Raw genomic sequence first — 15,702 nt, 5'->3', positions numbered from 1 at the left:
CCTACCACTGCCATTAATGGGAAATCAAATCTATGAAAATAATGTCTGGCAGGCCATTATTTACGCATAAAGAACAGCACTGATGCACAGATTGTTTTAATGGTTGTTACCCAACCATTTGCATTCATCTTTATTTGTCAGAGAGAGACTCTAACATTTTTAACAAAGCAACAGAGATATATTCTATCTATATATAATTATAGAGGAAGGCACAATTTTGGCAAAATACACTTGCTGGATGAACAAATGCTTAAGTCCTGAAAGCAATAATTTTAGAAGAAAAAAAAACAGTGGTAAACCTTTAAAAGCTTTGACCTATGGCGCCAGTTTGGTTTAGGACAAAACTCAGTCACAGTACAAAACACATTTGTGTCTCTTCCTAATAAAAAGAGATTACACCACTGGCAGAACACAACAGCATCAAAATTCACCATGTATAATATATTCATAAATATGCAATAATAGAGAAATAGATCCATAAAAATGCCTGTTTGGTCCAAAGAACAGTAGCCAGCTAAAGTACAGTGTTAATCTATATATACTGAGAAAAAAAACGAGAAACCGTGATATACGGAGAAAAAACACACACCACCCAAATACCGTCTACTGTCTCACTAGAGACCCCTGAGCAAATGTTGTTACTGTTACTGTTTGGCACAAGAAATATTAAAATTATTTTTTTAAGCTAAAATGATGATGGCATTGCCCAGCTGACATTGCCATGGCATTAAAAAGCTCAGTTTAAACATTTGTAAGTCTGGTAACACTGCAATTTCAGTAATAAGCCTTTAAAAAATGTTAGATACTGCTTAACAGGTCAGTGGTTTACGAACATTCCGATATGAATGTATATGAAAATATATTAAAATGTAAATTATATTCCAATGTACATTAACCTGTTCTGTTAACATTACTGATCTTTGATGACTGATGTAATATATGGTTTTTGTTATCAATGAACAATATTCTATTTTCTGTGTATCCTAAAATCTTGATTTATCTAACTTTGCAGTTTTCTAGAGGTACCTGCTAAAAGACGATGATTGCAATGGTAGCTGTCTCTAAGAAACCTCTAATTAATCAATACAATTTTCATCAGTGCAGTGCAGTGTAGGGCACAATAAGGGCATGAACTAAGTGCGATGGCTAGTCTGCAGAATTTTAAAGAACATTAAAGCTATGAGTCTTATCTGTGCTATTAATAAAAAAGCAGCAAGCACATTGCACAAAAGAAATCAATATCATTACAAATGATACAAGAGCACCCTGAATCAGAACTGAACACCATTATCTAGAGTATGGACTTGAGCTCTAGAGTCATTGAAAATTCCAGTTTTGATGGGTCTAGAGTGGCAGCTAAACAAGGCCTTAAATATGTACATATCAATTTGAAGAACAGTAGTTTAACCACCCCAGGCAGGGGCATATGTCCCAGAGATGAGAAAGGGGTAGAAAATTGTTGTGCAGGTCTTTGGGCAGACAATGGGACAGCAACTTTCCCAAGGAATTCAGGGGAAAAATTTGAAGAGCCCAAAGATTTATTTAGACAGCTTACTAATGACACGAATGAGAGCTGCATTTTCATCTTTAAGTCTCTGGTTGTCAGCACGCAAATCCACAAGCACCTGGAGGGGGGGGGGGGGGGGTCAGAGAGTGAGATGAGCAGACCCACATGGAAACTGTATATGCACAAACTTTAAAGGGTCACTCCACCCCAAAATGAAAATTGTCATTAATCACTTTCCCCCATGTGGTTCCAAACCCGTAAAGGCTCAGTTCATCTTCGGAACACAATTTAAGATATTTTATGATTCCTTTGTCAACGGTCTCCTCTGTGTCTCTCAATATCAGAGTTTTTTTTTTTTTTTTTTCAAATCAAAGCTAAATACATTTAGAAACAGAGCATGCTTGTTGCGCGGAGGACACAGAAGAGCACACGCAGCACTATGATATTGGGAGACACAGAGGAGACCATGACAAAGGAATTATTGAATAAAGTCATTATTTTTGTATTCTTCGCTTACAAAATTTATTTTAGTTGCTTCATGTAACCCAGATTGTACGTCTGATGGCAGATGGAGTATTCTGACGACGACTTTTCATACCTTTTATGGACCTTGACACTGTTATTTACCTGGCAGTCTATGGGACAGTCTCAAGCCTCCAGGTTTTTATCCAAAATATTATCAATTGTGTTCCGAAGACGAACAGAGCTTTTACGGGTTTGGAACGACATGGGGGTAAGTGAGTAATGACAAAATTTTCATTTTAGGGTGGAGTAAACCTTTAAGGAAAGCTCTGCGGATTTGGCATATCCATCATACAAAAAATACTATACAGCTCCTACCTATTGCAAGTTTGGCTAATTGTGTTTTCAGCTATCAAAAGACTATAGTAATCACAGCTCTGTTTAACAAATTTAACCATGAATTGTTTCTGAAATTCTTAACAGTTCTAAATACTGTAAATCTCAAGCTCTTACTTTGAGTTCCTCTTCTAACTCAGGTGCTCTCCGCTGAAGACGTTTCTTTTCCTGAATAAAGAATAGAGCAGAATTTAAAAAAAAAAAACCTTTACAATAAGGTTCAATCTGTTAACATCTGTGCATTAGGTGGTGAAATAACCATATTTTTATAGCATTTATTAATCTAGGTTATACGACAGTGCTGTTGAATGCTTGAATCTGATTGGCTGATGAACGTTCTAAGATGTGCAATTATTTTTAGGGAAAGACACTGCCCAAGTAGTTCCAGGTCTTGAGCGCACTGCATTTCAATATCACTTTACCAAATGGTCCTTAGAGAATACAACAGCATAAGAACCGAAAACCCCAAAGACACTGAATAAACAAATAAATATATTAAACAACAGAAAAAACGAAGTATTTACATATATTGCCTAGTAATTGTGTTTTAGTATCTATGGAAGAAAATACTTCCTTCTCCTGCTCTCTCCCATACAAACGCACACACACTGAAACATACAATGACAAAAAATACAATGACAAAATTCCTGTCAGCGCTGCCCCATGACTGTATAATTAAAATAGTTTTAATATTTCTCAGTAGTGACGTAGTTAAGTCGCTGTTCTTGAAGCAGTTAAACCTTCAGTTTCACCCTTAGTAGATACAGTGCTGTTCAGAGACACAGATTAAGGTAAAGCACACATGCTTAATCTCTCTCTCATATCAGTGGCTCAAGCCTCCACTAGCTCTAAAATGACGTTTGGAATGTACAAAGATTCCTTGAGATGAGATGTGAAAGGAATTTGTCCTACATGTGTAATAATTCAACAGCCCGTCATGAATTATTTCTTGCTTAACATTAATTACTTAATGTACCAACACATTTTAACAGTGCTGTAACTAATTACAAATTGCAGCAATGTTAAATTTTAGTGGTAGTAAATGTCTTCATTTTAAGACACCCAAAAAGCGATATGGCATGAAAATATAGGAACTTACAAATCTCTCCAGCTCCAGCAGGGCTGGTCTGTCTGATCCATTCTCTTGATTCTGTGTAGATGCAAACAAATAGAATAGTCAAAAAAATCTGACTCAATTTGGCATTTTTTTTTCCCTATCTCAAAAAAAAAACTCACCTGTTTGAGTTTCTCAAGCTCAACTTTACTCTCATTTAATTGCAGTTGAGTTTCTTGAAGCTTCTCTTTTAGATCTCCATTCTCTTTCAACACCTGCCGATACAACTGAGAGAACACATATAACACACAGACTGTATAAGAGCATGAACCACCTCTTTTATTACTTATTAGTTTATAAATGTTTATTGTGTAAAAAAAAATCATTACTTTTCTATAATCCAGAGAAGAGTGTCTGGAATCATCTAACTGAGGATCTCTAAAAAACAAACAACAAAAAAAAAAACAACACTGTTAAAAAAACATTACAAAGTTTCAATATTACTCAAACCCGAATGCACCCACACATGCACACTATGACCCACATATGTACCACAAACACAAGACACTATCCTGCACCATCAGTACACACAAAATACATGTAGGATATATACCACTCAAACAAATCTACACTTCAGTAGATACACAAAACCTTACAAACACACACAAACCTTGTTCTGTTGTCTTGTTCAGCATTCAGTTCTTGTTCAGATTCCATTTCATCCATCTGAACAAAAGTAACATTAATTGTCAATAGCAGTCAATGTCAAGAAGTCTGTATTAAGAAATTTCTTCACTACTTCTTGCACCAAATGCAACTGCAAAAATAATCATTAATTATAGGTGTAAAATGTTCTCATTGTATGAAAAAAAAACCCAGCCTAGCAACAAGACGAATACTGCAACAAAAACTGAATGACCACTGAATGCCATGATTGACAAATCAGAATCAATAACAATGTAATAAAAGGCATTAATATACAGTTGCTAATTCTTTGACCCAGATGTTTATGATATTCCTACATATTTCAATTGTTGGTTCATTCAATTTTTCATAATGTACAAATCTATTATGCATATTCAACTGTTCACTACAAAAAATACCATCTTGATTATTCATTGTTTTGTCAATATCTGACTGCAGTGCAAATTGTCTCTCCAATAAATTAATGCCTTTTTTTGGAAACAAAAATTTAATTGAATTGAATTATTCATACATTTTTACAGTGACCCAATTTAATAGGTACATTTTCTGATGAAAATGAGTGAGTGACGCTTGCTGTAGCAAAACTTGCTGCTACAATGTCATAGTCTCACAAATAGTTTTTCCTTTTATGTTTTTTGTTGTTGTTGTTGTTGCTAAATGAATTATCATAAAATCATTATTATTTAGCTTTTTATTCATACACTTAAAAAGTACCCTGGCATCACTTTAGCCATTATTTAAAAACAAGTCTAAAGGGAACCACCACAAACTCCTGTTCTTCTGAGGAAATGTGGTTGTGGGGAACGTTAACTTAAAATCCAGGTTCAGTTGCAGACTTCCAAATAATCTTGACACCAAGGCATCCAAGCGACAGATACAATTATTTCTGTCATTCTTTGTAATATTCTGGTAAGATATTGCAAAAATGCATACTTTTAAAAGCCTATTTATATTGAAAATGCTCAGAGTGTGCGAGAATGCACTGGGTTTTTTTTATGAATGCTTGTAGCTTACCTCTTCAGCCAGCTGAACAATACCAGTTGAGCGTCTCTCTTTCCTTGCTTTCCTGCGGTCTTTCACTCCTAGTCTTGTCTGTGCATCTCCAGATTCCTTCACTGGCTCTGTGTCTAATGCAGAGAGAAAATTCTCAATATCTATACAGAATTCACACTGAATCAAAGCGAACAAAGAATCATTTTTGTCAACTGAAAGTATTAACTCCAGTGACTTCATACACATGTGATGGTAATGAGACTCACCTCTCTCAGCTGGTGTTAGTGTGATGTTGGGACTCACAGTCTGAACACTGAGGTCCTGAGATTCATTGGTCTTAACAATACTCCGTTCTGCTTCCTTAAGATCCGTCAGTGTTACTCCCTGACAATCAAAATACCAATAAGTATTTAATATTCATGATTTTAAATAATAATGTAATAATATTTGTAAAATAACAATAATAATGGTTTTCTTCTATTTTTGGCACATTATTAAAATGTTAACAAAATATTAAACCAAACTACTCAATACGGTTTCTTTTGAAAAACCTTTCAGTTTTATTCATTTAAGGACAGCCATATCACAATGACATTTTTGACTTAGTGCTCCAAAAAATATCTGAATGAATTTTAATTCAGAAATCAAAAATATGTTTATCATAGAACAGGTTTATTCAAGTCACTGCGTGACACTGCGTCACACACATTTCATGACCAGCGCTGTCAGAATTCAAAGCGCCAACTGTGAGCAATGCTCTCATCATTATGCAGAATCAGCAGGAAGAATATCAGTATTTTTCTGGAGTACAGGTATGCTCAGGGGCCGTCTTGTGCCACTCTGTACTCAAGTCTTACTTATGATGATTCTGAAATAACAGGTGAACTCTATCCCTATGAAATGTAACCGACTTTTATTAACACCGAGATATTCAGAAAACATCAATCTGAAAATCGTTTGCAGCACAACAAGACTGGAAAGATAAACAAGTTGACAGACCCAATGTGTGTGATTAGGGTTGTGAACACACACCTGTGTTGATCGCCGTGACTGCCGCATGAGACGCGAGCGAGCTTTCCTTTGAAACTCGGACTCCTCGTCTCTCACTGGAGCCTGAAACCTGAAATACACAAATCTCATCATTAGTCATAAATAGAGCTAAATAAATTATATAAATAAATTATTCTCATAAATAGAGAAATCTAGTTTATAAAATGGACAGTTTCAGTCCTTAATTATGATTGGTTGAGCCATGTTAAAGCCGTAGTTAATTTTTCCCAAAACATACACTTGTGACCTCATTACAATAGTATTACAGGACTAAAGACATTTTTTAAACACGTCATATTTTGTTGTAAATTTTGACTTAAAATGGTTAGCAAGCCATAAGCCCGGCCATCATTAAAAAATAAAGTTCTATGTAATGAATAGTGTACTGAATATAGCTTCAAATTCACATAAATCTTACTTCCTTCCATCACTAGAGGCATTATTGCTTTCAGCAAGTGACTCCTGCCTTTGAGGGGTGGGCTGCACAACTGCTGTGCGACTCGATCTGTCCTGATCATTCACCTGGACTTCTTTATCCTCATTGGTCTGAAGAACACAAAAATACAGTGATTTATCCCATGCACAAGCAGACGCATTCTGACAATGAAAGCTGAAACAGAGGAGTGTGTGTCTGACCCCTGAAGAAGGAACAATGCTCTCTGGTGTTGACACTGTTGAACTTTCTAAAACAGAAGAAAACAAACATTAGAGGTGTCAAAATTAATCGTTTCAACGGTGCATCGCGATGCAGACGAGGACGATTCGGTTTCGGTTCAGTAATAGCCAGTGCCGTCGCTCCCTACACGCAGAGTACGCAGTCTGCGTAGGGCACCAACTCCCAGAGGGGGCACCATCCCAGTTGCTCAAAAAAAAAAAAAAACCTTCCGCCATTCTCCCATCCGCGCTCGCGACCGCTTGCACCTCATGTTTTCGGCTGAATGTTCATAATTGATGGATGAACATATATGTCCGGGTAAAGGACATCAGCAATCCAGCGCAGAGAAAAGAAAAAAAAAGTTGGCTTGACATTAGATGTTCCAGAGTCTCAAATTTAGGGGCCGTCTCTAAAGTTACATGCGATATTGGTATACACTTTTCAAACGTCAGTAGCATTTGAGGAGAATGACTTACATTCATAAAAACAACTGTAATTGTTCATCTAGGTGACAGCTATAAAGCACACCTTATACATTTTTAATATATATTAAAATAAATTATAAATCATTTAGGTAAAAAATAGGCCCATTTATCACTTTCAGGCACATTCCTGTGAACGTTTTTTTTTTTTTTTTTTTTACGAAAATTAGCCATGGTTTTAACAATAACACCGCAAATCATCGTTCTTGTTGCCATGGTAACTGCAAATTAACCATGGTTTTGTTATTTCAAATAATAATTTACAAAGTATTAATATACTGTAATATTTTTTGATGTTGTTGCTATAAAAAAGAGCTAAGCCATCAATAGCTTTTAAAATGACTTAAAATGCATTATATAAAAAACAATGAGGCAATAATGATTGGTTAATAATAAAACTGTTAAAATACATAATGTAGGCAAATACAAAATAAACAATTTATGTACGTTATTACAAATGCCTACAAAGGGAGCCAGATGCCATGTAATTGCTGCTGTTACACTTACAGGACAATCAAATCCTTGTTTAGGCTACTGACCAAACATATAATTCAAAGAGTCACTTAATCTTTCATTTTTGGCCACCTTTTTGCTATAGATGACTCAGCCTTTATAATTTCTTCAACAAAAAACATGCATATCACAACCCTTACAAAAATAAACCATGGTTTTATCATGGTAAAACTGCTTAATTTCCTTTTGCATGATTTCTTAATGCTTGAGACTATAAAATAAATTAGTCATAATAAAGTTATAGCCATAGGTAAATGTCGAGAGCTACAATTGTAATTTGAAAATAATAAAATTTACTCATTTAGTTTTTTATTTGATTAAAGTTATTTTTTCACCCCTATAGTAGGTGTTTTTTTCATCATCATATGTGAGGAAGGGGGGCACAACAATACAATCCTGCTTAGGGCACCCATTTGGCCAGCAGCGGCCCTGGTAATAGCCCATAACCGGTTATAATGTACTGACGCATTTCTGACGTCATCACCGCGTGCTTTGTCGCGGCATACAATGGCAGAGGGAGGCGAAACGCCTGAGCGTGCAATAAAAAATGCTCCAACCACTTTAAAAGCCGACATTTGGGCACATTTCGGCTTTTATCAACAACACGGTAAGCCCGACCTTGACAAGACACACGCTGTGTGCAAATCATGTCACGCAAAAACAAAATATGCAGGGGGTAATACCAACATGAGAAACCACGTCAGTCGTTTTCACCCCGAGCTGCAAACGCCTGTCAGTGCCATTGTGGATCCAGCTCAGCCAAAAATTGATCAACTTATATCAACGTTGCCGCCAAACGCAGTGCGAGGGCAGAGAATTACCAGAGCAGTGGCATCTTATATTGCAAAGGATATACGGCCCTTTTCTGTAGTGGAAAACCCCGGGTTTCGCCACCTGTTAACAACACTGGAGCCACGATATAAGCTCCCCTCTCGCAGCCACTTTTCAGAAAAAGTTATCCCGGAACTCTACCTCGAAACCAAAGCCCAGGTAATGGCGTCAATGAGCCAAGCTCATCGAGTTGCAATAACATGTGATTCCTGGACTTCGGTCGCGACAGAGTCGTATGTGACAATAACGGCACATTACATTAGCGATGACTGGAAGATTTTGTCTCATGTGCTGCAAACGAGAGCCGTTTATGAGTCTCACACGGGTGCTCATCTGGCAGAGCTACTGTCTCATGTCGTGGATGAATGGCAGCTATCACATAAGGATGTAGTGCTTGTAACAGATAATGCGTCGAACATGATCGCTGCAGCTCAATTCTGAAAATTCCCTCACGTAACATGCTTCGCGCATACGCTGAATCTGGCATCTCAGCGCGCGCTTAAAGTGGGCGCGCTCTCCAGGCTTTTGGGCAGAATCCGACGAATATCATATTTTGTGTATTAAAAAAAACTGCTGAAGTGCAGATTTAGTTTTTTGTATATTGATTATATTCAAGTAGGTTTGGTCTCTTGTTTATTTTGGTTTGTAATTTAATTTCATGTTTATACATTTGTCAATATTTAAATGTTTTACAAGAAAGTACACTGCACTATATAAGTATTTAAGTACACTCCCTGCATTATGCACTTTTAGTACTTACATTTGTGTGTTCTAATCTAATGCTGCTGTTGTCTTCTGTGCCCAGACTTGAGTTTTATTTGATGTTTGATACATTCAAGAAGCGTGTTTCCGGTAAAATTAAAGGCTCAGTTCATATATCTGACTGCTTGTATTTATTGACAAAATTGTATACATGAAGCAAAATTGAAAAATAAGGATGCAGTGCATCATCAATGCATCGTGATGCATCGAGATAATCGAATCGAACTGAATCGATGACTTGATAATCGTAATCGAACGGAACCGTGAGACCAGTGTAGGTTCACACCTCTAACAAACATCATCATAAATGTGTGCTCTTGTACAGGTATGTGTCACGTTTGTGAATATTTTGAATGCTGCTGTATGAGAGAGAGAAAGAGAGAGAGAGAGAGAGAGAGACAGACCTGGGCTGCTTTCTCTCTCATCGTTGAGTCCCAGGCCTCCTGAGACCCCTCGTTCTTTAGACTGGTCCTGTACATTTATTTTGTCCCTGCTGCTCATTCGGCACACAGAGCTCCTATGAGAAAGAGAGACATGAGTGAAGACGTCCGTGACTGCCAAGACTGAAAGACTAATCATCTTTCTCACCTGCGTCTCTTGTCTCTTGCAGTGTTGGCATTTGAGATTTGTGAATTTTGTTGCTCGTTAAGTGCCTGTTCAGTCCTCCACTAAAATAAACATATGCAAAAAATAATATAATCATTACACTTATTTTTTTTGTCTTCATCTAAACAAATAAACAGCCTCACGGCTCACTGAATAAAATTACAGTTGTCAACAGATTCATTAATAAGTTTACACATTAATGCAGTTGATTTTTAAGGATTGAAAAAATATAAATATGTTAAATAAGTATTCAGTTTGCCTGTACACTATCAAGAAAAAAGTTACAAAGCTGTCAATAGGGTGGTACCCTACAGTACAAAAGCTAAACGCTAAATCTTTGTACCTTATTTTTTTCTAAATGCTTCATATTGGTACCTTAAATGTACATAGTGCTTTAAAAGTACATATTAGCACCTAAAGTGTACATACACGGTGACAGCTTTATAAAATGTGTGTGTTCATGTGTTAAACATTTAATTTGCTTCATATTATGAACTTCAGCAAACACGGAAAGATAATAGTGTATTGGATGGATGATGTATTTTTGTAGGCCAAAACCTGGAAACCCTGTTAGTGTTTTAGTACTTCCAGTTCATTCGTCCCAAAGTCAATGGATTTTTGGTTAAAAGTTTAACCAAACAAGTTTTATTCTAAAACAAAGTACATTATTAACACGCCCTTATATATATTTTTTAAAGCTTTTACTTTTTACTATTGCTAAGTGTTTAAATGAGAATACAGAAGTTGTCGATTGAGAAGTTGTTAAACGTCATCGGACCAAACATGAAAACTCATCTACTCACTACTCCACTTTTCACAGCATTGTTGTGTCATTGATTACACTTATGCAAACTATTCTAACTACATTTTTCAGAGAAAATGTTTTTTTTTTTATACAGACTGAAAGAGTTGTGGGAAGCTTACTGATGGTGACGTTGAAGTCATGTGACCATGGTTTAGTCCGCTCATAAATACCCAAATACAAAGTCCTCTGGCGATTGTATTTTGGCTTTAACATTCATAAAAGTTGTGTCGTTTGAGAAGAATATTATGAACATAATGTTCATGATGAACAAGACATCTAAGAATCATAAAGATCTTATTTTCTGCAATGATCCAAAAGCCAATGAAAAAACCCTATTTACTTTCCATTAAGCCAAGGGAACCAGGGTGATGGTGGTGACTTCCAGGATGGCCTACAATAATACATAATTTCTGCAGCACATTAAAATGCTTTCCTGTCCTAGTAAATGATGCAAATATAAATTGCAGGAGAGAAAAAACAAGAGTATTTCCTGATGGCCTGGGAGAGCAATATGATTGAAGGCAGATGAGTAGTTCAGTAGAATAATTCTGTGGATATTATTCTGTTGAACAGATTTGCAAATGTCTGTTCTCTTTCATATTGCAAAAGCAAAGAAAAAAAAAGCATAGCACTTGGTAAGACAAAAAACTCACTTTAGAATTTATTTAGTGATTGTTGTCACAAAATCAAAATGAGGCATTAGTCTCTTTTTTTTCTTCTTTTCACCCTAATAAAAGTAGTCTATGAGAAATAACTGATAACCTTTTCAAAATGTTCACTAGTTAAATAGGCCTTAAATAGGCTTTTGTGTCTAAAAACAGATTTAGATGTAAGTGTATAAGTTCTCACATTAGCCTGTCTTAGAGACAGTTCTTCCAGTAAAGACACAACGCTCTCATCCGCCACATCAAATGGAGTCTGACCCTTAAAAAAAAAAACAACAACACCGGTTTCAGTTATGATAATTTCACAAACATGCATGCACCCACACACACTCACCCACACACACATTATGAAACAGAACTATGGCTAACTGCAGTGCTGCTGCTGGCTGCAGAACTCTGGTGCATTTTGACATAGAACAGAAGCTCCACACTTCCTTTTCCTTTAAGAGTGCATGACTCCTGCTATGCACTTATTACACCTACATATCAGACCTTAACTTTTGCTTTACCTTTCCTATTTAGAAATACAGTACATTTATTTTATTTAGGATTACAGTATATTGGCTATTGCTACCATATTTCTTGATGTCAACACAGATCTAATATTTATCCTGTACATTTTTCCTAGAAATAAATGATTATAACACAGAAATAGGAATAGATAAAATCAGATAAAGCTGTCCTGAAACAGAAATGGGGACTGACGGATGATTTGGTTTTTAAAGGACTAGTTCACCTGATATTGACAATTCTGTTATCATTTACTCACTCTCATGTTGTTCCAAACCAGTAAGACTTATATTCTTATGCGGAAGCAAAGGAAGATATTATGAGGAATGTTGACTTCCATAAAAACACTGACAGATTCACAAATTATCTTACTTTCCACAGAAAAAGTCATACTGGTTTAGAATTCTCCTTTTTGGGTGAACCATTCCTTTAAGGATGGTAAAACCTAACCTAAGGAAGACAACTGTGATTCTCATAGTTACAGTTACTGGCCAACAGAGTTTGCTACTAAATGTTAAGCAAATTTTTTTTCTCTCTCACTCACCCCGTTACTGTGGGCCTCCATGTCACACAGTTGCTCAGCAAGCAGACGGCAGGCTTCACTTTGACCCCAGTGAGACGCAGCATGGAGAGGAGTCCAGCCATCATAGTCCTTAGCACTCACATCCAGACCACACTGACACAACAATCTAAACAGGGAATGAAAGAAACTGTATTTATTGTAAAAGTCCTCCATACAAGTGTTTAGAACAATTTGAAGATAAAAACCTAGTGAGCATTTTAAATGTGGTATTTTAAAGGGTCATGAAATATTAGATACATTTTTTGAGATGTAAACAGATTTATGAAGTATAATAACCTTTCATAAAAATATAATTTATGAAGGAAAATTTGTAAATAAAACTAATAATCCCAGAAACTCATGCCACTTAGATTTCTGAGCCAAGCAGGTTTTCAGACAAATTCCAATTTAAAAACAAAAAATAGGTACAGGTAACTTTGATAATTTATATTAGGTATAAATATTATTAGTGCAGCAAACTCGTCATTTTGAAACCACAAACTTTTTGGGGAAATGGAGAGGATGTCAGTACACTTATTATTATTCTTGTTTAACAAATGGCCCCTGAAGACATTTAATGACATTTATTATAAATCCACAAAAATGTCAGTCTTATGTGAAAATCCCCTTTTCTTAGATACTTGCAGGCTCAGAGGAGGGAAGGCACATGCACACAAGGAACCTGTATCTAACATCCACAGCATGTGTTTCAAGAAGGCTAAAGAAAGCACCACTGGTTTACAGAATTTGCTTCAATTACAAAGCTGTATTCAGGTAAAAAATATAAAAAGCCTGGGTGGGATATGTCTGACCTATCAAACTATAGGCCAATTTCTAATCCTCCTTTTTTGCGAAGGTTCTGAAATATTTTGTTGTATCACAACTTCATTCTCACATTCATTCTCACTTCATTCTCTGTCCCTGAACAAGCTTTTAGAACCTTTCATACATCAATGATTCGGCTGTGCAGGTCCGGCTGGCCTAGAACTATGGAGCCAAAAGAGTCTCAATAAAGATAAATGCACACACTACATTCACATATGCACACATAGGATTCATACATGCACACACATGATTCATAAATACCAACACAGGATACACAAATGCGCACAAAATTTACAAATGCACACACAAAATTTAAAAAGCACAGAAGATTCACAAATGCATACAAAATTCAGAAATGCACACAAAATTCAGAAATACACACACAATTCAGAAATGCAAACAACATTTACAAATGCACTCAAGATTCACAAATGCACAGGACAAGATTCAGAAATGTATTTCTGATGCACACACACTATCTTGATTTACAAACTGCTTGCGGTCTGTGAACTTCACTGCATTTGTGTGTGAATTTTGAGACTCCCCTGACTTGGCTCGACACACAAATGCCTTTTTTTAAACAGGGAATGATCTGCAACCAATCAGATATCTCCCTTCTTTTAGCCAATCACAAGAACGCACTCCACGTGGGGGATTGTTAACTTATAAGCCAATCACATGAACGCGTTCACACAGCGCGATATGCATGTGGTGTGGCATATTATAGCCTACTTATTTATGAATTTGTATGAAAATACAGATGTTTAGATTACAATTCAGGTTCATTTTTTATTATTTTTTACAAAATATAAATTTAAAAAAAGGCCTAAATACATATAGCCCAGTGACTGCAGAAAAAAAGTTAACCATGGATTCATAAATTTGCAATAGGCAATTATTTCATTTTATTGAAATATTTTAATGAAAGTCAAAAAAAAATACACCTTTTTGAATATTTAAATATATCTAAATATTCTTTTGGATGCAATATAGAAGTCACTTTAATTATAATATTCGGTCCCTACATGAAGAGAGAGTCAGTGGTCCGCTGCGAGAGGAAAGTGACTTTCCGACTGAGGAAAGTGAGTCGTTCGCTTAGGAAAGTGAGTTGATCGCTGCATGAGGAAAGTGAATCGTTCGCTGAGGAAAGTGAGTTGCTCTCTGCGTGAGGAAAGTGAGTCGTTCGCTGCGTGAGGGAAATGAGTCGTTCAAAATTCACAAACAAATGCAGTGAAGTTCACAGACCGCAAGCAGTTTGTAAATCAAGATATATGTGTGTGTGTGCATCAGAAATACATTTCTGAATCTTGTCCTGTGCATTTGTGAATCTTGAGCGCATTTGTAAATGTTGTTTGCATTTCTGAATTGTGTGTGTATTTCTGAATTTTGTGTGCATTTCTGAATTTTGTATGCATTTGTGAATCTTCTGTGCTTTTTAAATTTTGTGTGTGCATTTGTGAATTTTGTGCGCATCTGTGTATCCTGTGTGTGTATTTATGAATTATGTGTGTGCATGTATGAATCCTATGTGTGCATATGTGAATGTAGTGTGTGCATTTATCTTTATTGAGACTCTTTTGGCTCCATATAGAACATGGGCTGGTATACATTATGCAAATGTTGGGGACGTAAACATTAATGATCCTGACTTTTATGTCACAGTCGGTGGGATGTTGGGATTCACCTTTTTTTCAGTTGTCTTTGGCACATATGAGATTTACAGGAAACAATTGTGTTTGAGGCTCACGGTGTGTCATTTCCATGTACAAAACTCTTATTGTTCAACTATGTATGAGCAAGCTTTTAGAACCTTTTCAATCAAGAAAGTACTGAGAGTGCCTTGGTTTGAGTCATGAATTATCTTCTTGTCTCTGCTGACTCTGGTGCGCTTACATTCCTGGTGCTGTTAGATTTGAGTGCAACCTTTGATACGATGTGTCACTCTATAGTGAATGAGAGACTGGAGACTTGGCTTGGTATCTCTGGTACAGTCGTTCCCAGTTTGTTGTTTTAGGTAACAACAAATCTAACGTCAAACAGGTCTGTCATCGTGTTCTCCAGGGGTCTGTCCTAGGCCCTATACTCTTTAGTATTTATATGTTTCCTCTAGGGCAGATTGTTTGAAAGCATGGTTTGGGGTTTCACTTCTATGCTGATGATACCCAAATTTATATTAGCACGAAAACTAATATTACAGGTATCTCGGAAACACTCTCTGACTGTTTGCAGGAAATTAAATTATGGATGTACCACAATATCATTAAATTGAAGTCAGAGCTCCTTCTTGTTGGTACCCCTGCAGCTGCCAGCAATAGTAGA

At 36.3% G+C, this 15,702-nt stretch overlaps 1 protein-coding gene across 2 annotated transcripts in view; it reads right to left on the bottom strand.

The window, feature by feature from the left end:
- Nucleotides 1-1,070: 1,070 nt before the first annotated feature.
- The window catches only part of LOC132151992 (protein phosphatase 1 regulatory subunit 12C-like), a 33,823-nt gene continuing 19,191 nt past the window's right edge, over nucleotides 1,071-15,702 (bottom strand). For both annotated transcript variants that reach the window (XM_059560594.1, XM_059560593.1), the window contains 15 exons: nucleotides 12,541-12,685; nucleotides 11,671-11,745; nucleotides 9,999-10,078; nucleotides 9,815-9,927; nucleotides 6,804-6,850; nucleotides 6,586-6,713; nucleotides 6,150-6,237; nucleotides 5,384-5,501; nucleotides 5,139-5,251; nucleotides 4,090-4,145; nucleotides 3,809-3,857; nucleotides 3,602-3,706; nucleotides 3,465-3,515; nucleotides 2,483-2,533; nucleotides 1,071-1,625 (listed from right to left, as the gene is read on the bottom strand). In XM_059560594.1, coding sequence (XP_059416577.1) covers nucleotides 1,539-1,625; nucleotides 2,483-2,533; nucleotides 3,465-3,515; nucleotides 3,602-3,706; nucleotides 3,809-3,857; nucleotides 4,090-4,145; nucleotides 5,139-5,251; nucleotides 5,384-5,501; nucleotides 6,150-6,237; nucleotides 6,586-6,713; nucleotides 6,804-6,850; nucleotides 9,815-9,927; nucleotides 9,999-10,078; nucleotides 11,671-11,745; nucleotides 12,541-12,685 — 1,306 coding nt within the window. In that variant the 3' untranslated portion in view covers nucleotides 1,071-1,538. The remainder of the gene's footprint in view (nucleotides 1,626-2,482; nucleotides 2,534-3,464; nucleotides 3,516-3,601; nucleotides 3,707-3,808; nucleotides 3,858-4,089; nucleotides 4,146-5,138; nucleotides 5,252-5,383; nucleotides 5,502-6,149; nucleotides 6,238-6,585; nucleotides 6,714-6,803; nucleotides 6,851-9,814; nucleotides 9,928-9,998; nucleotides 10,079-11,670; nucleotides 11,746-12,540; nucleotides 12,686-15,702) is intronic.

The sequence above is a fragment of the Carassius carassius genome, chromosome 10, assembly GCF_963082965.1.
Source record: "Carassius carassius chromosome 10, fCarCar2.1, whole genome shotgun sequence".
In the NCBI taxonomy this organism is placed as follows: Eukaryota; Metazoa; Chordata; class Actinopteri; order Cypriniformes; family Cyprinidae; genus Carassius; species Carassius carassius.
Note: the sequence above shows the minus strand (reverse complement) of the source record. Positions and strands in the feature narration are given on the sequence as shown.